This window comes from Podarcis pityusensis (assembly GCF_964106645.2).
Source record: "Podarcis pityusensis genome assembly, chromosome: 13".
In the NCBI taxonomy this organism is placed as follows: domain Eukaryota; kingdom Metazoa; phylum Chordata; class Lepidosauria; order Squamata; family Lacertidae; genus Podarcis; species Podarcis pityusensis.
The window spans coordinates 39,854,507-39,879,432 of NC_138038.1; the positions used below are offsets into that span (position 1 = coordinate 39,854,507).

Sequence of the window (24,926 nt, forward strand, 5' to 3'; positions counted from 1 at the left end):
TCAGCTCAAGCATCTCCTGACTAAAGATATTAGTTTAGTCACAGGAAACGAAGGTGATGCTCCAGAAACCTGCTAAAGGGCAAGAAACTGCAGGAAGGAAGCAGCAGCAGGGAACAACTCGTGGTTTCAGTTGTCTCTCCATAATGCACAGAGCATGGGAAACAAACAAGATGAACCGGAGCTTTTTATCCAGGATGGCAAATACAACTTGATAGGCATTACTGAATTCTGGTGGGCTGAGACTCATGACTGGACTGTAGGAACTGAGGTGTATAAACTGTTCAAAAGAAATAGACCAATCAGGAAGGGAGGTGAAGTAGCATTATATAAAAAGGATGTGTACACTTCAGAAAAAAATCCATGACCTGGAGCATGAAAAGCAGATTGAGAGTTTATGGGTAAAAATTGTAGGAGAGAGAGACAACAGTGATCTTACTGTGGATGTCTGCTATAGACCGCCAAGCCAGACTTGAAGACTTGGATGATGCCTTATTAGAGCAGATTACCAAACATTCCAAAAGGAGAGAAATAGTTATCATGGGGGACTTCAGCTTCCCCGATATCCGTGCAGACTCAAACTCTGCCAAGAGTGTAAGGTCTGACAAATTCCTCCATTGCATCACTGACAAATTCATTTCCCAGAAGGTGGAAGAACCAACAAGGGGATCATCTATCTTGGACCAGGTCCTTACCAATAGGGAGGAACTGACTGATGAAGTCAAAGTGCTCAGAAACTTGAGGGGAAGTGATCATGTTCTCCTAGGTTTCAGGATACAGAGTCAGACATGCACTCCGGACCAATTTTGAAAAGCTGAAGGATCTAATGGGTTTCATCCCGTGGTCAGAAATATTCAATGAGAAGGAAGTCCAAGAAGGATGGGAGTTTCTAAAGGGAGAAATACGGTATTTAAGGCCCAAATGCAGACAATACCAACAAGAAAGAAAAGTGGGAGGCATCTAAGGAAATCGGTATGGCTGCATAAGGGGCTTACAGGTGAGCTGAGAGTTAAGAAGGGCATGTATAAGAAAGGCGAAATCTCAAAGAAAGAATATACATGAGTAGCCAACAGTTGCAGGGGGAAAGTCAGGCTGGCTAAAGCTCAGAATGAGCTCGGGCTTGCAAGATGTTAAAAATAATTTTAAAAAAGGTTTCTTTGGCTATGTCTGAAGTAGAGATGGGAAGGCCTGGAAAAAAAAACAGGAAAAAATGGGGGGAAACTAAGTTGTTTTCCGTTTTTTCCAAACGGCTTTGGGGGGGAAACAGAAAAAGACTGTGTTTTTTCAATTTTTCCAGGTTTTTTCCAGGCCTTCCCATTTCTAGTCTGAAGTAAGAGGAAGAACAAGCAAGTGGTAGATCTTCTGCACGGGGAACATGGAAAAATACTATTGGATGACAGAGAAAAGGCAAAACTACTCAACACCTACTTTGCCTATGTCTTCATCCAGAAGTAAAGGTATGTCCAACCTGGTGATAACAGGTTTTTTAAGAAGCAGTCTCACCCTTTGGAGTGCTTTTGGACCTAACAGAGCTCCTAGGTAGCCAGGGCTGCTCTTGCCTCATTTAAGCTGCTGCAATAGCTCTGATTCTGGAGGAAGCTGATCTTGTCATGGTTATACATTAGAAGTGAGGAGAAGCAGTGGCAGCAGTCAGAGCTCCCTTGAACCCCCAGCATAGGAGCCAACTCCTAGGGGCTATGAGGTCTTCGGCTGCCCAATAAAATATTTTAGGGAGCTTTCCCCACCCCACCACCTACCCTAGTTGATGGGCATGAACCTTCTGCTTGTTTCTTTCACACAGAGAAGCTTCCAGAACCCTCTTGAATTAAGTAGAATAGGGAAGATCTCTACACATCGTATCAATACTTTCCGCATTAAGAAATGCAAACTGATAGCATGTGCATTGCGTCATGTGATTGATTATGCACGGCTGGGTTTGACTGCCCCCCTAATGTGTTTTTCAAATTGGCACCCCTGGACCGCCACCACCCCCGATTTAATATTTGACTGTCACGCAGTAAGTAAATGAAAGTTTCTGTGGCAGGATTATGCCTCATGCAATTAAAAAATAAAAGCGCTCACTGTCTGACTTTGTTCTACTGTATTCCATTGCGCTCGATTGCCATGCTGTGTGCGTGTCTAGAAAATGGGCATGATTACAGCGGGGGTGTTATTCTGTATTTCTTGGAGGGCAGTGCTATGACCTCCTCAAAACAAGAGCAGATTCTCTTCACCCCTGCAAATCTTGCGAGGGCTGCCTTCGGAGATCTTCCACCGAGAACCTCTCAGTTCTTCCAACGCAGGGCGGGGCTGGGGAGCCCGAAAGGTGAGCTGCTGGAAAGACGTCCCTGTCGCCCTCCCCGCCCTCGAGTCTCCTGTTCCTGCCGGAGGGAAGAATCTCCAAGAGTTTCCTTGCCAAAGGGAGCAGAAAGCGACGCGCAGGGCAAGAGACGGGGCTCTCGGAGCGGGCTTCCTGCTGTCCACCGGCCACGCCTTTCTCCTCCAGGGCATCAGCCACGGCGAGTTCGCACGGGGATCGGGCCCACCTGCCTCTCTGCCTTGACAGAGTCTCCAGACCTTTGAGGTTTTTCTCTGGTCGAGGCTTTTGCTGGGCTGGGGCTGGTGAGGGAGGAGCGCAATGGCGAAGAAGTTAGTCTTTTCCAGAAATCCGTCGAGTCGCTTCATTCTCTTAAATACTGAGATCGAGGAGAGTCAATCCGCCGCTCTCCTTCTTGTGGGCACCTTGCTGAACTTCCGGGATGGGGACAGGGAGAAATTCAAGGGCGAACTGCTCAGTTTCCCATTCAAGGAGGGCGTCAGAAGAATCCCCAAAAGGTTGCTGAAGGAAGCCGATGCTTGGCAGCTCAGTGACCTGCTGATGGGCTACTATGGTGAGGCTTATGCTGTGGAGGTGACGGCCCTGGTGCTGCAGGCGATGGACTACAATCCTCCGGCGGACCATCCCCTCGCTGTCAGCTGCCTAAGTAAGGGACTGGGAGCGGGGCGGGGGTTCGATCCGACTGATGGTGCTGACACCTCGCGGGTTCTGTCAACCTCCCATGGTTGCCTTCGTCCTTGGGTGGGGAAACCTTTCGAGCAGAAGAGTCGCATATCCTCCTGGGCAACATTCCAAAGAATCATAGGATCTAAGAGTTGGAAGGGACCCCAAGGGACATCTAGTCCAACCCCCTGCAATTTAGGGATTTCAGCTAAAGCATCCATGATAGATAGAGTCGAAGGGGCAGGGCCAGGGTGAAATAAGCAGAATGATGGATGTAAATCTTCCCTGTGTAAAGTGAGGTGGCGTCTTCCCACACCCCTCTGCCCTCCATCCGAACCAGGGCTGGCCCAGGGCATGTTAGCACCTGAGGCAAAACACTGCAGGGCATCCGCTCCCCACCGGGGAAGAAGGAACATCAGAAACAGGGTGTGAAATAATTGTAGAAGCCTCCAAAGTGTTAAGAAGAGGCATGTAAGTTAAGAGAGTCTTCAAACCCTCCTGGATCAGCTTCTCTCTTCTGGGCCAGGCTGAGCTCCTTCAATCACCTGAGAGGCTAGAAGGATGGGAAGCTGCCTTAGGGCACATTGGGCCAGTGGGTCCATCTAGTTCGTTCCAGGGATTTAGGAAGGAATCTTTCCAAGCCCTATCTGGAGATATCCAGGGATTAAACCTGGGATCCTTTGCATGCATGTGATCTACTACAAATCCACAGCCCTTCCCTACTTAGTCCAGTCTGAAAGTGCTCCAACAGGAAGAGAAGGGGAATGTAGGAATGCTGGATTTTTCTGTTCAATACTTCTACTAACATCAATAATCACCACAGTGCAGTTTACACAATTATGCCTGCTGGCCACACTGAATACATTGAAGGAGTCAGATCTGAAGAAGTTCATGGTCAAACTCAGCAAGTTCCCCGTCAAGGAAGGCTATGTCAGTATCCCCAGGAAACTGCTGCAGAAAGCAAATGCTTGGGAGCTCACAGAACTGCTTCTTGCATACTGTGATGAGGATTATGCTGTGGAAGTGGCTTCAGAGGTGCTGAAAGCCTTCGTCCGTGAGCCCCTGCCAGAATGTCCCCCGAGTTTCACCAGGGAAGGTAAGGAACTTGGAAGGGAGAACGTTGGCTGAGTCTGATGGGACTGGGTGGAGAGGAGGCTTCTTGAGCAGGGCTGTGTGTGTGTGTGTGTGTGTGTGTGTGTGTGAAACCTATGTGCCAATCTGAATATGTATTTTTGACATTGTGGGAATGTTAAGGAAGGTAGGAGATGATATATTGTTTTGATATTATCCCTCCTCACTCACGCTACTGATAAACAGCAGAGCACATTCCCTTTGCAACTTATTGGAAGCATGTTGATGATTTGTTAGAACCTCTGCTGATAAACCTCCAAGGAAGGAGAGACCATCACCGCCCAAGGGAGTCATCTGAAGAAGTGTGCATGCACAAGAAAGCTCATACCAATAAGTAACTTAGTTGGTCTCTAGGGTGCTACAGGAAGGAATTTTTTCATTTTGTTTTGACCAAGGGAGTCAGTTGCACTGCTGAACAGCTCTTACTGTCAGAAAGTTCTTCCTGATATTTAGTCATAATCTCCTTTCTTGTAACTTGAAGCCATTGGTTCATGTCCTACCCTCAAGAGCAGGAGAAAACAAACATGCTCCCTCCGTTTACAGCCCATAAAATATTTGAAGATGGCTGTCATATCTCCTCTCAGTTTCCTCTTTTCCAGGCTAAACACAGCCAGCTACTTCAAGCACTCCTCATAAGGCTTGATTTCCAGACCCTTGATCATCTTGGTTGCCCCCCTCTGTACACGTTCCAGCTTGTCAACATCCTTCTTATGTTGTGGTGCCCAGAACTGGACACAGTATTCTAGATGTGGTTTGACCAAGGCAAAATAAAGTCATTACTATTATTAGATTAGACAATAGACTTCTGTCGATTCAGCCTAGAATAGCATTAGCCATTTTTTGCTGCTGTATCACACTGCTGACTCTTTCTGCCTAAGTGCAGAACCTTACATTTGTGCCTATTGAAACTTATGTTATTAGTTTGGGCCCAGTTCTTCATTCTGTTAAGGTTATCTTGAATCCTGATTCTGTCCTCTGCAGCATTAGCCACCCCTCCCAGTTTGGTGTCATCTGCAAGTTTGATTAGCATTGTTTCAATTCCTTCATGCAAGTCATTTATAAAGATGCTAAACAACAACAGGCCCAGGACAAAATCCTGCAGCACACCACTTGTCACCCCCCACCCCCCGGATTATGAGCATTAATGAGCACTGTTTGGGTTCGGTCAGTCAACCAGCTACAAACCCACCTAACAGTTACCTTGTGGAATCCACACTATTACCGGCTTTGTCAAAAGAATATCAGGGGAGACTTTGTCAAAAGCCTTCCTGAAATCAAGTTTCACAACGCCCACAGCATTCTCCTGATCCACAAAGCTTGTAACTCCATCAAAAAAAGAAATGAGATTAGTTTGACATGACTTGTTTTGGATAAAACCATGCTGGGTTTTAGTAATCACAGCATCCTTTTCTAAGTGCTCACAGACCGACTGTTGAATTATCTGTTCCAGGACCTTTCCTGGTATCAATATCAAGCTCACTGGTGGTAGTTACTTAGGTCTTCTTTCTTCCCCTTTCTGAAAATGGGGACAAATTCATCTGCTTCCAGTCTGCAGGGACCTCACCTATTCTCCAATAATTCTCAAAGATTATAGTCAGAGGCTCTGAGATTACATCTGTAAGCTCCTTTAGTACACTTGGGTGCAGCTCATCAGGCCTGGAGATTTGAATTCATTTAAAGTAGCTAGGTGTTCCCCGACCACCTCTTTTCCTATCTTGGGCTGCAGGTCCCTCCTTACAAAATTTATTATGTTATTATTGCAAGTTGAGCATTGCTTTTCTTTTGGAAGAAGACAGAGGCAAAGGAGGTGGCGAGCAGTTACACCTGCTTTCCGTCACTCAATAGTATTTCTCTGTCTTCTCCACGCAGAGACCTATCACTTGCTTGTTCTTCCTCTTGCTTCAAACATAGCCTGAGAAACCTTTTAAAATTATTTTTAATCTCTCTTGCAAGCCTGAGCTCTCTCTGAGCTTTAGCCAGCCTGACCTTCACCATGCAACTGTTGGCTACTTGCAATGCTTTTTTTCTGGGGGGGACGCGGGGGTACACATACACCTAAACATTTTGTGAATCTAAGTTTGGCTTCATTGAGGGGCAGTATTTCAATATGAGTAAGAAAATCAGAGCACTCCTAAACACTTTTTTTTAAAGAAAAAAAGCACTGGCTACTTGCATATACTCTTCCTTTGTGATTTCCCCTTTCTTACATTTCTTATACAGTGGTACCTCTAGTTACGTACTTAATTCGTTCTGGAGGTCTGCTCTTAACCTGAAACTGTTCTTAACCTGAAGCACCACTTTAGCTAATGGGGCCTCCTGCTGCCGCTGCGCCGTGGAGCATGATTTCTGTTCTCATTCTGAAGCAAAGTTCTTAACCCGAGGTACTATTTCTGGGTTAGCGGAGTCTGTAACCTGAAGCGTATGTAACCTGAAGCGTATGTAACCCGAGGTACCATATGCCCGTCTTTACTCTCAGTTCATCTGTAAGCTCCTTATGCAGCCACACTGGTTTCTTTAGATGCCTCCCACTTTTCTTTCTTGTTGGGATTGTCTACTCCACCTTTGTGCCTTCAGTAGGTCACCCATGACATTAACAGCCAAAATAATGTTGGAAAGAATGAGCAAGTCGTGTGTATGCATCCCATATTACGCCCTAGGTCACCCAAAATGCTACCTCCACATCACTGGAAGACTGACTGGTATGAGATGGAAGTGAATCCTTCTATACCAGGCATATCCAAAGTCCGTTTTGAGGGCCTAATCCAGCCCATCGGTTGGTTTAATCCGGCCCCTCCTGTGGCAGTTAACAACTTTGGTTGGCCCTTTGGTCGGCCCTCACAGCCCTTCACTTCATCAAATCTGGCCCTCTTTGAAAAAAGTTTGGACACCACTGTAATCTATACCAGTGCTGTCTTTCAGGCAATACAATGCCTAATATGTGTGTTGATGCCAAATAATGGTGAAAAATAAGGGAAAAGGAATTGTGGGTGTTACCGGTATATGATTTCTCACTGCTCACTTACGTCTCTTGGTGCAGGGAGAATTTCAGCCAGACAGCCCTTTCCCAGGAAGGTATATCTGCTGCTGGCAAATATGATAGTTTTGTTTTGGGAAGCAAGGAACTCATTCCACTATGAACTATGGTTCCCATGAGTTTGCAGTTGCTCCTAGGAGGCCTTTTCATGGCCATCTCTTTCCTGATAAGAACTCCCATGCCAGGATAAATGCTAGCCCAGGTGAAACTGGGAAGAGACGGTTCAATCCAATTTGACTTCTTCTCCAATTCAAATAGGCCAAGGGTTTGACTCAGTAACACTTCTGATGTGCACTCACTTTCTCAATATCTAGCAGCAGAACGACTTTGTGAAATGCATGTTTCAAGGCACCGGTCAGCTGAATTCTTGTCGTCAAAAATTAATCAAGCTCTGGAGGAACTGGTTCCGTCAGAAAAAGCCACCAAAGGGTAATTTCTTTACTTATATAATTGACTGAAGCCACAATTTTAGCTGCAGCTTTAGCAATGTTTTCCCCCTCTCAACTAACCCTTCCAATCCAAAGCAAATGTAAAATCTATTGATCTTAAAACAATACAAGTCAGTTCACAAGCTCTCCTGCTAAAAACAAAAATGTTTTAGCACTAATTTAATAAGTGTCTGGAGGTGGTTGGAGGATGGATGGCGGCTAACAGATTGAGGTTGAATCCTGACAAGACAGAAGTACTGTTTTGGGGGGACAGGGGGCAGGCCGGTTTGGACGACTACCTGGTCCTGAATGGGGTAACTGTGCCCCTGAAGGACCAGGTGCGCAGCCTGGGAGTCATATTGGACTCACAGCTGTCCATGGAAGCGCAGGTCAATTCTGTGTCCAGGGCAGCTGTCTACCAGCTCCAGGCTGAGACCCTACCTACCCGCAGACTGTCTCACCTGAGTGATGCATACCGTGGTTATCTCCCACTTGGACTACCTTTGAAGGTGACCCGGAAACAACAATTAATCCAGAATGTGGCAGCTAGACTGGTGACTGGGAGTGGTCACTGAGACCACCAGTCCTGAAAGACCTACATTGCGTCCCAGTATATTTCCAAGCACAATTCAAAGTGTTGGTGGTGACCTTTAAAGCCCTAGATGGCCTTGGCGTCTCCACCCCCATCGTTCTGCCAGGACACTGAGGTCCAGCACCGTGGGCCTTCTGGCGGTTCCCTCAATGTGAGAAGTGAGGTTACAGAGCACCAGGCAGAGGGCCTTCTCGGTAGTGGCACCCGTCCTGTGGAACACGCTCCCACCAGATTTCAAGGAAATAAACAACTATCTGACTTTCAGAAGATATCTGAAGGCAGCCCTGTTTAGGGAAGTTTTAATGTTTGAACTTTTATTGTGTTTTTAATATTCTGTTGGGAGTCACCCAGAGTGGTGGGGAGGCCTGGCCAGAACGGTGGGGTATAAGTAATAACTTATCATTATTATTATTATTATTATTATTATTATTATTATTATGATGCATATGTTCTGCTGGTGCTGGCAGGTTGCCAGATACATTAAAGGCCTCAGTCTACAACCTTAGAGGAGTGGAGCCAGCAGAGTACAGGGAGCAGTGAAGCAAAAAAGTCCAGCTCTGTAAGATAGTCACTATGTGAACAGTTTCTCAGTCTCCCCCCCCCACACACACACAGAGAGAGAGAGAGAGAGAGAGAGAGAGAGAGAGACCAGCCAATATAAATGTAATAATGTTGACATAATAAAAATAGAACTTTATTATGATAGAACTTTATGAAGGATATTCAAGTTCCTGTATTACATAGAACAGGGGATGACAGGACCATCTCTTTAGCCCTGAGGGCTGCATGTGGGAGTGAGTGGTGGGTTGGGGGCAGCACACTCAATCAGATGCATAAGCTTCACAATGCCCTTTCCATCCCACACACGTGCAACTTCCCCCTCCACTCACTTTCTCTCATCTCTCAGAAACACACACACTTTCAGCTCCCTCTCAACTTACTGTCACGCCTGATGAAGGCACCATCACACAGCTTAGTAGCTGGGAAACGGAGGCAGGGCTCCACAGGCCTTGGAGGGCTCCAGGGAGTGTTTCTGAGGACTACCTGTGGTCCACTAGCTGCAGGAATCCTATCTGTGTCATAGAATACAGAGGTACCTCAGTTTATGAACAGTCCTGTTTAGGAACTATTTGGTTTACGAACTCCGCAAAACTGGAAGTAGTGTTCTGGTTTGCGAACTTTACCTCCGTCTAAGAACGGAAGCTAAATGGTGGAAGGGCACCGGTGGCGAGAGGCCTCATTAGGGAAAGCACGCCTCAGTTTAAGAACAGAGTCGTTATAAGAAAGTACTTCAGGAATGGATTAAGTTCATAGACCGAGGTACCACTGTACAAGACCTGGAGGAAACTCAGTGGGCCATCTGTTCTAGTCCAACTGCTGCTTGAAGTAGGAAAGCAAGAGCTACAGCCTCCCCAGCAAATGACTCTTGGTATCTGAAAGACCTTTTTAACCCTCCAGCCCTGTTTGCCACATTAAGCTGGTCTGAGGGCAGGGAACTTTCCAGTTGCTTGGGGGACAAAGTGGTCGTCAGTGAATGGCTCACAGTCAGGATAGCTTGGCTGGGATTATCATCTCACTCCCGCCCCGTGGAGGGACGAGTTGGGAGGGCACGGTAAGGACTGGAACTTGTTTTGGGGAAAAGAACCCCTAGGGGACAGGGAACCCAAAGATTGTGGGAAGGTTGAAGCAAAGGACCACAGCAAGGAGTGGTATGGTTCACATAAACTTGAGGCAACCCTGAGGTGGGAGGCTAGAGGGCAACCCATAAGCCAATTTCAAACACTACGAAAGCAACTTCATAATAATAGGACAAATTAGCATAGTTTCATTATAACATGATGATAATATGAATTTAGGTGGAGCAGGCCAGCCAGGTCAGGTGTCAGGTGTGCACCCAGGCAGGTGCATCGAGTGTAGGCAGTCAGTGTTGGTGTTTGCAGCATGGCCAGGGTTCTTCCTCTGCCTTCCTCTCTCCCTCAGTCAGCTGCCTCCTCTCAGCCTGGCACCCGGCCTTGCCCATGCCTGTCATCACCCAGGCATGCTCACTGGGTTGAGTGGGGGGGTTGTCCCCACTGCAGGAGGGTGCCACACACAGAGGGAGCGAGGGAGCAATGGATGGAGGGGTGGGAAGCCAGGTGGGGGATGGACACACACAAACCGCACCCTCACATGCACCTCCTGCCACTGCTGTGTCCCACTTTGCTCCTCCTGGAAGAAAGCCAGAAACAGAGAGTGATGCCTGGCTGGGGGTAGACAGCAAACCAAGGGAGGGAGATGGGAAGGCAGGTGGGTGGGCAGTGGTGGGGAGAAAATATTGAGGGGGTTGTGTCCCCAGAAGAAAATTATTAGGGGGTTGGCCTAAGGACCCTGGTTGGCATTTATGGTAAGGGAGCAGTCTGCATCCTAACTACGTTCTAATTCTCCTCTCCCCACCTTCTGTTGCCTAAATAAAATAAATGTTTTTGCCACAGGTCATTGGAAAGATCTGCAATCTCTTGTAATGAGATGATCTGCAATGGAAGAAAGCAATTAATGGAAATTCTTGAATCGGATATTGAACTTTTTTATGACGTGCTATTCTCTTGCTTTGTTATCACACTGAAAGAATACAGAAACTTTTTCAAAATGTTGAAAAATTTAAAGTGGAAAAGTAAAGAATTGCTGAGTATAATCCAAGAAAGAGGGGAGCAAGCTTGTTGCAGGTTCCTGGAATGTGTAGAAATGGTACGTCCAGGTTCAGTTCTGATTCTGCTCTCTGCAATGCATGGTGAGTTTGACTTCGAGTTCTTAAACTTCAAGGACAGTTCAACTTACTTCCTCCTTGCAACAGTTGTGTCAGGCAAATAATTGTCTTCCTTTTACAGCTTTGGATCAAACTCCACTCAAGGCAGCTGGCCCAATAGAGCCACAGTGGGAAGGAAGCATAAAGATAGAGAACCCGGCAGGTCCTGGGGAAAGTGTCCTATGTGGCTGGTGTCCCAGTGAGGTAAGAGGCTGACCTGTCTTGATGTGCATTTCCCGCCCACAGGAATAAGGTACACATTGATATTTTTAACATGAAGCCACTGAATTTAAATTTCTAGTTCCCTAAGGATAGCATTTGTCCCATCTTAGGTAATTATTTACATATTTGCTAGTGGCTGGTAGCAGGAAATAAGGCTGCATCTAGCCAGGTGGCTCCTGTGGAAATGTTGTGGGTAGCAGGAGATCATATATTGAATTAATATTATCCTTCCTAACTCACACTAGTGCGTTTATTCACACAGCAGAGTCAATTCCCCTCTTTACACAGCAGGAAGCTAGTTGCAGATTTGTTAGAATATCTTAAGTTCTATCTAATAAGATCCATCTAATAAGATCGTTGCACTTCCGCACAATTGTAATGCTGTGATTCCAGTTTAGTGTGAAATCCTCTTGAGTCACATCTGTTTTAGAAGGGCCCATTTGATGTGGTCATCCATCTGTTAAACTCTCATATTTTTCAGTGCTTTAAACATTTTTTATTAACACACATTCATCTCGTGTTAGGCATCTTTAGATGTCAGTGTGTGAACACCTGTCTCCAGAAGATACCGTATTTTTCGCACCATAGGACGCACTTTTTCCCCTCCCAAAATGAAGGGGAAATGTGTGTGCGTCCTATGGTGCGAATGCAGGCTTTCGCTGAAGCCTGGAGAGTGAGAGGGGTCGGTGCGCACCAACCCCTCACGCTCTCCAGGCTTCGCACACCTCTCCGCAAACAGCGGGAGCCCAGCGCTGGGCTCCCGCTGCTTGCGGAGAGTTGCCTGCATGCTGAAGCCTGCACGCGCTGAGATCAGCGCGTCCAGGCTTCGCGGACCTCCCCGCAAGCAGCGGGAGCGCTCCCGCTGCTTGCGGAGAGTTGCCGGCATGCCAAAGCCTGCGCGCGCTGAGGTCAGCGTGTCCAGGCTTCGCGGACCTCCCCGCAAGCAGCGGGAGCGCTCCCGCTGCTTGCGGAGAGTTGCCGGCATGCCGAAGCCTGCGCGCACTGAGATCAGCGCGTCCAGGCTTCGCGGACCTCCCCACAAGCAGCGGGAGCCAGCGCTGGGCTCCCATGGCTTGCAGAGAGCTGCCTGTTTGGGGGCTAGGGTCGGGGGAAGCTCGAGCTTCCCCCACCCCAGCCCCGCGCCAGGGGGGGAAAAATAATTTCCCCCCCTTTATTTCCCCCCCAAAAAACTGGGTGCGCCCTATGGTCCGGTGTGCCCTATGGTGCGAAAAATACGGTAATTCTCTGAGTGCATCTTGACTCCTGGTTACATGCATAGATTGGTTCTAAATTCCAGGATACTGCTTCTGTGTTATCCCTACTTAGTTGGGTGATGAATATTATTGAATGTGTGTCAGTATAATGAGATCTTAAAATCAGAACGAAAAATGTTGCATTAAACATACATTTTTTAATAATGCTATTCTCAGCAGTTAAATAACACACTGTACTTCAGGAATCAGTCTAGGTTAGTCTACTGTGGCCAAAATGAATACAGAGCACAGCAGGTGAAGAAGAAGCCGTAGCAGTGTACAGTGGTACCTCGGGTTAAGTACTTAATTCATTCCAGAGGTCCGTACTTAACCTGAAACTGTTCTTAACCTGAAGCACCACTTTAGCATATGGGGCCTCCTGCTGTCGCTGCACCGCCACTGCACGATTTCTGTTCCCATCCTGAAGCAAAGTTCTTAACCTGAAGCACTATTTCTGGGTTAACGGAGTCTGTAACCTGAAGCGTATGTAACCTGAAGCGTATGTAACCCGAGGTACCACTGTATAGTTGTGGCTTTGGCCTCAAGCAGTGCTCCTTGGTGTGGTCACAGGAGTGTTAGAAACAGACAAGAATGCCGTCTTTTCAGATGGGATCCACTTTCTGGCATCCACATAAATGATTATAGTTTCATTATAGGGTCTTCCAGAAAAGATAAAACCAGAGGTGGTTTGGGACTCAGAAAGGGGCAACAAAGCATACAGGTGAGTGATCTCTCCATCAGACATTTTAAAACCTTTTCCCTTCAGGGAATGGTTTCTACATTTAATTGTTCTACAGAGCACATCTAGTTTCTGTGGGTCTCACAGTCATCACATATGATGGCGCTCTCTAAAACATACATCTATGTATTGCACGTTGCAGTGAACGGTTGGTCATGGTGGGCAAATTCTCTCTGAAGGAAGCTTATGAACCAATCTTGATCTCTTCATTGAGGAACTCCTGGGTTCCCTCAAATACAGCTGGAAAATCATTACCTTGGAGCATTGCTGTTGCCTATTATTTCCAGAAGGGTGAAAAAATATAGAACTCTGCATTTTTTCTTTAAAATATTTTATTGATATGATTTAAGTTATACCCCATATTTCTTCCAAGGATTTCAAGGTGGCATGCATGGTTTCCCTCCCAATTACTTTAAAGCAGTGTGCTTTTTAGTCTGGTGTTTAGAGCAAATTGGGTACATGGGTTACAGAACTTTTGCCATGGTTTCTGAGTATGAGAAATTTCCCTGATGTTCTAGTATCATCAACACAAGGGTAAACAGAAGATGAGTACCGTAGTTACTTTCACCAGCTTGCTTTGCTCTGCATGAAGACACCATTTTAAAAACAGCTTCTCGGTATAAGAAAAACCACCTTTTTTATTTATTGGGTGACCTCACAGCAGTTGTGTTTTAGTTGAGTAATGCTTGACCAGGAGATATCCTTCCATCCATTTTTTTACCTCCATAACTCAGCGTGTGAAGCATCCCCTGCAAAAATATCAGTTTAGACCAGCAGGGGAAGTTGTCCCAGTTCATGTTGAACCTGATTCCATTTTCATCTTTCCCTTGGTGCCATTCAGAGTGCGCTCCACTGAGGCTGGCTCCTTCCGTTGTGGAGATACAGATCTCATATGTGACGTGAAAGAAGCTGTGACCGTAACATACTACTTTGATTCGTGGCCTAAGCACCTGGAAGAACAGACCACTGAGGAGTGGCAGGCCGCTGGCCCTCTGCTCAACCTTAAAGTGGATGCAGTAGAAGCTGTGGCCGCCATTCATGTCCCCCATTTCTTGTGTCTTGAAGGTATGGCAGGGGAAACGTTTCCAGCATTATAACCATAATAGGAGGAATCCTAAACAGGAATAACTTCCATTGACGTTTCCAGAATGCTATGGGGCCTGCGGTGTGGATTCTAGAAGTCAGTAGTGCTGGCTTACCAGTCTTTTGTAATTTGTTACAATTTTCAGTGTTCCAACTATGCTATTTTATTGCTTTCTATTATTTTCATTCTGTTGTAAGCTGCCATGCAAGCATATTGTCCTGTGAAGCAATGTTATAAGCCTCTTAAATGACAATGAGAAAATAAATGCTTGCGTGAAATAGAGAGGGTTAAGTGATTATGGTTTTTGCCACTTTCCCACTGCTAACATGCTTGTCTTTTCAGGTGACGACAGTTCCCATGTCTACATTGCACATTTTGTTGAAGGGGAGATGAGGCTGGAGAAACCAGACAGAGTGGAGCCTCACCATGCTGTGTTGGAAAACCCCAAGTTCTCTTCCCTTGGGGTCATTTTCAAAAAGTGGTTTAAGCAAAAGATCAACACTGTCGTACTGCTCTATCATAGGCTTCAGCTGGAAACACCAACATTTCACCTGTACCTTCTGCCCAATGACTCTTCTATAGTAAAGGTAACTAGGAACCTCCAACTTTGATTGGTATTGCAGATTACCTGGATCTTTTGCTTGATCACTCTAACCCTGACAGAATAGCTATGCAAAATTATACATTAGGGTGCATGAACTGTACTTATCTTCGTTGGACTTGATCTGTTATACCAAACTTCTAGCCAACATCAACATGCTGCTAGAGAGAAGATTCACAGTTGCCCTCCACCGGGTGACTTAGCTTTTTAAATAATATTTTTTATTAACTTTCCATTTTAACAATCCAATAAAAACCACAACAAAACAATCTAAATTATAATATAATCAAAAGAGCCCATTATTCAATGCCAAATTATTTATCTTTTGGATGACTTCCCATACTCTGAAGTTCAGGGAGTAATGATCTAATGTCGTACTGCATTCAGGGGCATAGTGACGGGGGGTGCAATAGGAATGCTTCGCTCCGGGTACCACCACTAAGGTGGGTGACAGATCCCGGGCGGCACTCACCATGGAGCCTGCAGCGCACCTGACTCATGCATCTCTCCTGAGAGAGACGCGGCTGCTTGGGCGTGCACAGACTCCGCTGCCAAAAAGGTCCACCTGCTGCCTCCCCATCAGCTGTAGGGCGACTGAGGGGAAGGAGGCTGGCAGGCTCCTGAGAGCCCGCAGTGGCTGGCCTCACCCCCCAGTCCACCCCGGGCACCCAGTTGCTCCGCCGCTGACTGCATTTCATAATTAGCCCAAATAAAACATTTCCAATGTTGATCCTTCGTTTATTTTCTCCCCTAGTTCAGAGCATGCCTGTTAATTAAGTCCAGATTTCATCTTAAAAACAGGTGTCCTCTGCTCATGGCGACAGCTTTTTATTTGTTTGTTTGTTTGTTTTGTTAAGCAAAAAAGACTTTAAAATACATACAGTATCAACTTACATTACAAACCTTCCATAAATTATAAAGATTGAAAAGAGTACAAAGAAAGAAAGAAAGAAAGAAAGAAAGAAAGAAAGAAAGAAAGAAAGAAAGAATAATAAAAGAGATAAAAGTATGAGTGAAGAGAAGAACGTACTTACATCTGAAGTATGCATCACCAAAAGAAACTTCCGACTGAACCCATTGTACCATTTTAAAGGTAAAGGTAAAGGGACCCCTGACCATTAGGTCCAGTCGTGACTGGATCATGTGCCAGCATGACTAAGCCGCTTCTGGTGAACCAGAGCAGCGCACGGAAACGCCGTTTACCTTCCCACCGGAGCGGTACCTATTTATCTACTTGCACTTTGATGTGCTTTCGAACTGCTAGGTTGGCAGGAGCAGGGACTGAGCAACGGGAGCTCACCCCGTCATGGGGATTTGAACCGCTGACCTTCTGAAAGGCAAGTCCTAGGCTCTGTTGTTTAACCCACAACGCCACCCGCGTCCTTATTGTACTATTTTACATTTAAGCTATTATTTACACAGTTTCCTGAAATTGTAACTCATCATCTTAATTCTAACGTTTTCTAACAGTTACTTTGTTACATGGCTCATTCAATATCTGCCAGGAAGCTTTTGTTATCGCAGTACCCTTTGAGATATTCCTTAATTACAATCCATTCCTTATTAACATCTTGTGTTGAGTTTCCTCTCACTGTTCCCGTTCTCCTTGCTAATTGTAAGTACTCTATCAATTTGGCTTGCCACTCAATCTTTGAAGGGATGATTTCGCTTTTCCAATTTCTTGCTATTAGAATCCTTGCTGCAGTTGTAGCGTGCAGACCATGCATCAGACCATGAATAGTGGTCTGAATTTCTTAGTTTCTGCTGTCATGATACCTGTTAAAAATGCCTCAGGTCTTTTAGGGAATGGGATCTTAGACATTTTCTTTAACTCATTGTATATGATGTCCCAAAATTCTTTGATCTTTTCACATTCCCACCACATATGCATATATGTTCCAATTCCTTTCTTTCCTCTCCAACATATTTCTGACCTGTTCTTATACATTTTGGCTAATTTTGCTGGTGTCAAGTGCCATCTATATAACATTTTCATGTCATTTTCTCTTAAGTTCATACATACCGTAAATATGATATCCACTTTCCACAGTTTTTCCCACTGATTCATGTTTATTTGTTGTTGTTGTTTAGTCGTTTAGTCGTGTCCAACTCTTCGTGACCCCATGGACCAGAGCACGCCAGGCCCTCCTGTCTTCCACTGCCTCCCACAGTTTGGTCAAACTCTGCTGGTAGCTTCGAGAACACTGTCCAACCATCTCGTCCTCTGTCATCCCCTTCTCCTTGTGCCCTCCATCTTTCCCAACACCAGGATCATTTCCAGGGAGTCTTCTCTTCTCATGAGGTGGCCAAAGTATTGGAGCCTCAGCTTCATGATCTGTCCTTCCAGTGAGCACTCAGGGCTGATTTCCTTAAGAATCGAGAGGTTTGATCTTCTTGCAGTCCATGCAGTCCTCCAACACCATAATTCAAAAGCATCAATTCTTCAGCAATCAGCCTTCTTTATGGTCCAGCTCTCACTTCCATACATCACTACTGGGAAAACCATAGCTTTAACTATACGGACCTTTGTTGGCAAGGTGATGTCTCTGCTTTTTAAGATGCTGTCTAGGTTTGCCATCGCCTTTCTCCCAAGGAGCAGGCGTCTTTTAATTTCGTGACTGCTGTCACCATCTGCAGTGAACATGGAGCCCAAGAAAGTAAAATCTCTCACTGCCTCCATTTCTGCCCCTTCTATTTGCCAGGAGGTGATGGGACCTTTGGCCATGATCTTCGTTTGTTGTTGTTTTTTTGATGTTGAGCTTCAGACCATATTTTGCGCTCTCCTCTTTCACCCTCATTAAAAGGTTCTTTAGTTTCTCCTCACTTTCTGCCATCAAGGTTGTGTCATCTGCATTTCTGAGGTTGTTGATATTTCTTCCGGCAATCTTAATTCCGGTTTGGGATTCATCCAGCCCAGCCTTTCGCATGATGAATTCTGCATATAAATTAAATAAGCAAGGAGATAATATATAGCCTTGTCATACTCCTTTCCCAATTTTGAACCAATCAGTTGTTCCATACCCAGTTCTAACTGTAGCTTCTTGTCCCACATAGAGATTTCTCAGGAGACAGATGAGGTGATCAGGTACTCCCATTTCTTTAAGAACTTGCCATAGTTTGCTGTGGTTGACACGGTCAAAGGCTTTTGCATAGTTAATGAAGCAGAAGTAGATGTCTAAGAAGTAGAAGAAGAAGAAGAAGAGTTTGGATTTGATATCCCGCCTTTCACTCCCCTTCAGGAGTCTCAAAGCGGCTAACCATCTCCTTTCCCTTCCTCCCCCACAACAAACACTCTGTGAGGTGAGTGGGGCTGAGAGACTTCAAAGAACTGTGACTGGCCCAAGGTCACCCAGCAGCTGCATGTGGAGGAGCGGAGACGCGAACCCGGTTCCCCCGATTACGTGACTAACGCTCTTAACCACTACACCACACTGGTGTAGAAGTAGATTTATGTATATATTGGATCCTAAGTCTTGGGCCCAACATATCAGCATGGATTTCTGAAAAATAAGTCATGTCAGACTAACCTGATCTTGTTTTTTGACAGAATTACAAGCCTGGTAGATGAAGGGAACGCAGTGGATGTAGCCTACCTTGATTTCAGCAAGGCATTTGACAAGGTGCCCCATGATATTCTTGTAAAGAAGCTGGTAAAATGCGGTCTTGACTATGCTACCACTCAGTGGATTTGTAACTGGCTGACTGACCGAACCCAAAGGGTGCTCATCAATGGTTCCTCTTCATCCTGGAGAAGAGTGACTAGTGGGGTGCCACAGGGTTCTGTCTTGGGCCCGGTCTTATTCAACATCTTTATCAACGACTTGGATGATGGACTCAAGGGCATCCTGATCAAATTTGCAGATGACACCAAACTGGGAGGGGTGGCTAACACCCCAGAGGACAGGATCACACTTCAAAACGACCTTGACAGATTAGAGAACTGGGCCAAAACAAACAAGATGAACTTTAACAGGGAGAAATGTAAAGTATTGCACTTGGGCAAAAAAAATGAGAGGCACAAATACAAGATGGGTGACACCTGGCTTGAGAGCAGTACATGTGAAAAGGATCTAGGAGTCTTGGTTGACCACAAACTTGACATGAGCCAACAGTGTGACGCGGCAGCTAAAAAAGCCAATGCAATTCTGGGCTGCATCAATAGGAGTATAGCATCTAAATCAAGGGAAGTAATAGTGCCACTGTATTCTGCTCTGGTCAGACCTCACCTGGAGTACTGTGTCCAGTTCTGGGCACCACAATTCAAGAAGGACACTGACAAACTGGAACGTGTCCAGAGGAGGGCAACCAAAATGGTCAAAGGCCAGGAAACGATGCCTTATGAGGAACGGCTAAGGGAGCTGGGCATGTTTAGCCTGGAGAAGAGGAGGTTAAGGGGTGATATGATAGCCATGTTCAAATATATAAAAGGATGTCACATAGAGGAGGGAGAAAGGTTGTTTTCTGCTGCTCCAGAGAAGCGGACACGGAGCAATGGATCCAAACTACAAGAAAGAAGATTCCACCTAAACATTAGGAAGAACTTCCTGACAGTAACAGCTGTTCAACAGTGGAATTTGCTGCCAAGGAGTGTGGTGGAGTCTCCTTCTTTGGAGGTCTTTAAGCAGAGGCTTGACAACCATATGTCAGGAGTGCTCTGATGGTGTTTCCTGCTTGGCAGGGGGTTGGACTCGATGGCCCTTGTGGTCTCTTCCAACTCTATGATTCTATGATTCTATGATTTTATGATTCATAGGTCCTTTCACTTCCTCTTTGGAGAAGATTATACATTTTCGTAATATATTTACTCTTACAGTGGAGAAGCTCTTTTTGGAATTTAGATGCTTCATTTGCAAATCCTTTTCTTTTATCTATATTAAATCTTTCGTTCAACTGAAAGTATTGTAACCAATCTGTTAAATATAGTCTAATTTTTCCAAATTCTTTCAGCATTAATTTGTTGTTATTCTCTTCCAGAATCATTCTATACGTTGCCCAGTCTCCTTGCATATTCTTTTTTTTAACAGCCATGGCTTCCAATGGGGAGGTCCACCAGGGGGTCTTGGGTTCCAGAAGATCTTTGTATTTATCTATATCTTATATAGTGATTTTCTTACTATATGATTCAAAAAAAAACCTGTGGACCTTCACCTTATCATATATCATATACGCGTGCCATCCAAAGCAATTGTCATAGCCCTCTAAATCAAGTAGATCCATGTCTTTCAAGACTTTACAATCTTTGATCCACACTAACCCGGCTGCCGTGTGATACAATTTCAAATTGGGCAAAGAGAATCCTCCTTTCTCCTTTTGGTCTATTAGAATTTGGTGTTTAATTCTTGGTTTGTTGCAGTTTCAAATAAATCTTGCTATATCCTTTTTCCAATTTTTAAAGCAGTTCATACCCCTCCAAATTGGGATAGTTTGAAACAAGAACATCAATTTTGGCAAAATACTCATTTTAATTACAGAAATTTTGCCCCAAAAGGAGAGATGGAGCCTACTCCAAATTTCCTGGTCCCTCTTAATTTCCTTCCATAATTTAACATAATTATCTTGATATAGATTAATACATTTATTTAACAGCCAAATTCCCAAATATTTTACTTTTTTCTTGATTTCTAAGCTGGTAATTTCCTGTAATTCCAGTTTTTCCTCTAACCACATATTTTAAACTAATAAGTTGGTTTTCTTTTTATTAATTTTGAATCCTGCCAATTGTCAATATTCATTAATTATCTCTATTGCCAATGGGATACATTCTTTGGGGTTTTCAGTTGTCACTATCACATCATTCTCATATGCTCTTATTTTGTATGTTTTTTCTCCAATCTTGATACCTTTTATTCTTTCTTCCTTTTCCAGTCCATTCAGCAAGGTTTCCAGCACTAATATAAATAAAAGGGGGGGAAGGGGGCACCCTTGTATCGTACCTTTCATGATTTCTATGCTATCGGTGATGTTGCCATTAATTATTAGTTTTGCTCTTTGTGTAGAGTAAATGAATTCTATACTTCTTTGAAACCTTTCCCCGCAGCCCAATAAGTTTATCTGTTTTTTCATAAAGCTCCATGAGATATTGTCAAATGCCTTTTCGGCATCTAAGAACATCATGGCTGCTTGTTTTTCATTTTTAAACTCCAGATATTCTCCAGATATTAATAATATTCCTGGTATTATGTTGAATCTGGCGTTCTGGAAGAAAACCTACCTTATTTGGATGAATTATATCTTTTAATACATTTTTAAATCTATCTGCTAATATACCTGTGTAGATTTTTTAGTCGCAGTTCAGCAAAGATATAGGTCTATGGTTGGAGGTTATCTCTAAGTCACTTCCTTGTTTCGGTAATAGAATCATGTATGGATCATTCCAAGAATTCCTTTATTAAAAATATCATTGACTACTTCTTTCAGGGGTGTTATCAATATCTCTTTGAGTTTTTTATATAGATCTACCGGTATTCCGTCTGGGCCAGGCAACTTCCCTGATTTGGCGTTTTTAATTACATTTGGGATTTCTGTTATAGTAATGGGTGCATTTAAAATTTCCCTTTTAGCGTCTGTTATTCCTGGAATTTCATGACATCTTATGTATTGTTCTATATCTTCTATTCTTTCTTTCCCTTTTTCATATAACTTTCTATAATATTCCACAAATTCTTGTCTAATTTTTTGGGACAGCTTTGGAGAGTTGCCGAAACATGTGGTGCATTTCAATCAGCGCCCCCTGCCCCCCCCCCCGTATTCCTTCAGGATGGGTGGCAGGTATCGGATGATCTGCAGGTGGAACAGCCCTCCCAACCCTGGGGGGGGGAGGATAATTACTCCCATATTATCCTCATTAGCAACATGGAAAGGCTCCGCTGGCATGGGTGCAGCTGTTCATCATGGCAGCCAGAGAGGAAGTCCTATCTTTCTTGGACTTGATCTGTCTTACCAAACTTCTAGCCAACGTCAACATGCCAGTAGAGAGATTAACAAGTTGCCCTCTGCTGGGTTACTTAGTTGCTCACCAACACTGTTGCTTTAAAGTGAAGTTTGCAATATTGAAATACACCCTTTTCTTTTGTTAGCCAGCCTGCTTGCTAGAGGCGAAATGTCCTGTCTGGTTGTCAAATAAATGTTGTTGTCACTGACTTGTGAAAACAAAATTCTAAGCACATTCTCTTGGAAGCCTTCAGTAAGGCTTCCTTCAGAGTAAACATATTTAGCAATGAGCAACTACAGCTTTGTTCATTAAGGATTCAGCTTGGTAGTTAACAAGTTGTCTATAAGAACTCTTGAGGAAAAACATTCTTCCTGATTTGCAGTGTTAACACATGGGAGATAAAGCACATTATCATATTACGTTCTCCATCTTTTCCTAAAATTATCTTCTTATGTTTCATTCAAATCTTGACGTTTTATGGCTTCTGTGGTTTCCTGCATGGTCTCATCAAGAGAAGATGCAGGTGGAACTAGGATTGTTGGTACCTCTCAGCCCTTCATAGTCCAGGCTGCCCAGTCCAAAAGCCTTGGCTTCAGTTCCTCATGAGGCCAGGAAATCTCCGCTCTACATTTTAGTTTCTAGTGCCATAGTGGTTTAATTTTCTTTATATTGCAGATGGAGAATCTGTGTCTCTGCAGATGTTCTTGGACTATGAAACCCATCATCCTTGGCCCATGCTTGTTGGGGAGGATATGAGTCCAACAACATCTGGAGGGCATCAGGTTCCCCATTCCTGCATTTCCTGGTGCTACAATGCCAAGAATGTTGTAGGCTTCTAGTCTTTCAAAGTTCCTTTTCTGTGTATGTCAAAAGTGACTTTCTTTACCCTTCCCAGGCGGTCGATAAGCATGAAGTAAATTCAAAGAGAATAGAGAAACCCCCTGTGACCCTGAAACCTCTGATGATTGGCTCTCAGGTCTCTTTGAAGACATCAGATGCTGTCACAGTCTATCCTAAGGTGAGACAATTTTTTTTGAAAGGTTTTACTAGGGGAGAATCAAACTGTGAAGCCTGAGAATGAGAGAAATTCAACCAGGATCCTTCTTCGCCCTTTAATCTGACTCCCTCAGAATGGTGGGCTGGGCTAAACCAGATTCACACTTACAGAGGTTTCATTCTTTCCCACAGGAACTGAAGCTTCAATATCTGGATGCAGAGAAGCTGCAGCAGTACGTAGAACTGTCTGCTGAACAAATGCAAGAGAAGTTCAACTTCTACCTGATGAAGAAGGGCACAAATGAAATTGTTTGGGAGGCACATCTGAAACGAAGTGAGTTTTGTTCAAGGTTCAGGGCAGGATGGAAAATGACCACTAGTCACATTCCCTCTTTGACAGTCTCTTTCTTATTCTCTTTCAGGAGAGTTAATTTCAGGGGAGATGGATTCTCCTATTCTATATCCAGCACAAGGTCAGCAGGTTGTAATTTCCTTTGCATTTGTATCCCACTTTCCTCCCAGTAGGAGCACAGAGAGCTGATGATACAGTAGCCGAACTGGTTTTACTGACATTGAACTTCTTACTTTAAGTTTTACAGTGTGAGCTTATCAATTTTAAACTGTCAGTTCTTAAGATATAAAATGTTACTTGCTTTTTTTGATTTGTTATGAAGTAATACTGCAAGCATAATACATAAATCTGTGGGGCAATGTTCCATAGGCTCATCTTCTTCCAAGCACAGAGACCTTGTGGGTAAAGTTTTCATGGCTTTTGGATAATGAGTGAAATGGTCTCTATCTCCCTGTGGGAGAAAGCTGGGTTCAGTAATTCCAAGTAAATTCCAGGTCTCATCTAGTCCACTTCAATGTAGGAGCTATCAATTCCTGGGCATTAAAGCAATAAAAGATAAAGCTCAATATAATACTATGTGAAATAGTAATGAATTAATTATCTGACAATGTGCTGTTGTTTCATGATACCCCAAATTATGATGCCACCTCACTCTCCCTAATGGTAGGGCTGGCCCCAGCCCTGGCTCCCTTGCAACTGCTCTCACTTACTGTATTTCAGTTTTATACTTCCTCAACAGTTATGGCTTTGCCCAAAGAATTCTGTGAACTGTAGGCATAAACTACTAGGAATGCTCTGGTAGGAATCCCTCCCCTCATGGAACTACAATTCCCAGGGTTTGGGAGAGTTGGGCAACCAGTTTTAAGCCTGCAGTGTGAACGTGTAGCAAGATTTTCATTCTTTCTTTCCTGGCAGGGCCGCAGCTTCCAAACTCTTCCAACATGCACTTCATTGAGCGGCACAGGAAGGAGTTAATCCAACGGACCATCCCAGTGGAACCAGTGCTGGATAGTTTGCATGGCTCCATCCTCAGTGAGGAGCAATACCAAAAAATCACTGCCAAGGAAACTAACCAAGAGAAGATGCGAGAGCTCTACAAGCTTGTGCCAAGCTGGGACCTCCAGTGCAAGAATAAACTGTATGAGGCACTGAAGGCCAAAAACCCACATCTTGTGAAAGACCTGGAAGGGCAATGCAGCCGCAAGGGTGTGGGATGTAAAACACAGAGCAGTCAAGTACAACTTTCCTAGAGTGAGCATGTTTACACATGAGGAGGAATATTTTTCCAGCCAGCAGGTAAACTTCCTGTTTCCTCCTGGGCTGGAAGAAACTTTCTCAACATGTGGCCAGAGGTGGACGTGACCTTACCTGTGCAAGTAACAAAAGTGCAGGGCAGGACAGCCATCTCTCTCTTCTCCGTTTTGCTTTTGTCAAAAAAAGCATCAGTATGAGATGCTTCCAGCCAAGAGACGACACAGGAACTATTCCCTTATGGAATAGTCTCCAGGTATATTACTTTTGTAACTTAAGTCTGCCTTCTAGGATCCTTCTGTGAACAGGATGTAAGTGAGTAAACTCTTTTTATATGCTTTTATAGAAGACTGTGTTGTGTCTATTCTTTTGATAAGGGAATAAGGGGGAAATACCAGGACAGTTATTTTAAAGGCTTATACAGGCCTAGCTCACCTATTCGCTGTGTTAGTTTTAAAAGGGGACTGTTACACTGCTAAATGATGAAACTTGTTAACACAAGTTGGGAAGGATATAATTAAACAATATATCC

At 44.4% G+C, this 24,926-nt stretch overlaps 1 protein-coding gene across 1 annotated transcript; it reads left to right on the forward strand.

Annotated features, from left to right (window-relative positions):
- Nucleotides 1-2,004: 2,004 nt before the first annotated feature.
- LOC308461261 (uncharacterized protein) lies at nt 2,005-24,715 on the forward strand. Its single transcript, XM_080978022.1, has 12 exons — nt 2,005-2,981; nt 3,822-4,094; nt 7,478-7,592; nt 10,655-10,950; nt 11,048-11,169; nt 13,097-13,161; nt 14,021-14,244; nt 14,606-14,850; nt 22,691-22,813; nt 22,984-23,125; nt 23,214-23,264; nt 24,059-24,715. The coding sequence occupies exons 1-12, from the start codon at nt 2,636-2,638 to the stop codon at nt 24,391-24,393; spliced, it is 2,337 nt and encodes a 778-aa protein (XP_080834148.1). The 5' UTR covers nt 2,005-2,635; the 3' UTR covers nt 24,394-24,715.
- The last annotated feature ends 211 nt before the right edge of the window (nt 24,716-24,926 follow it).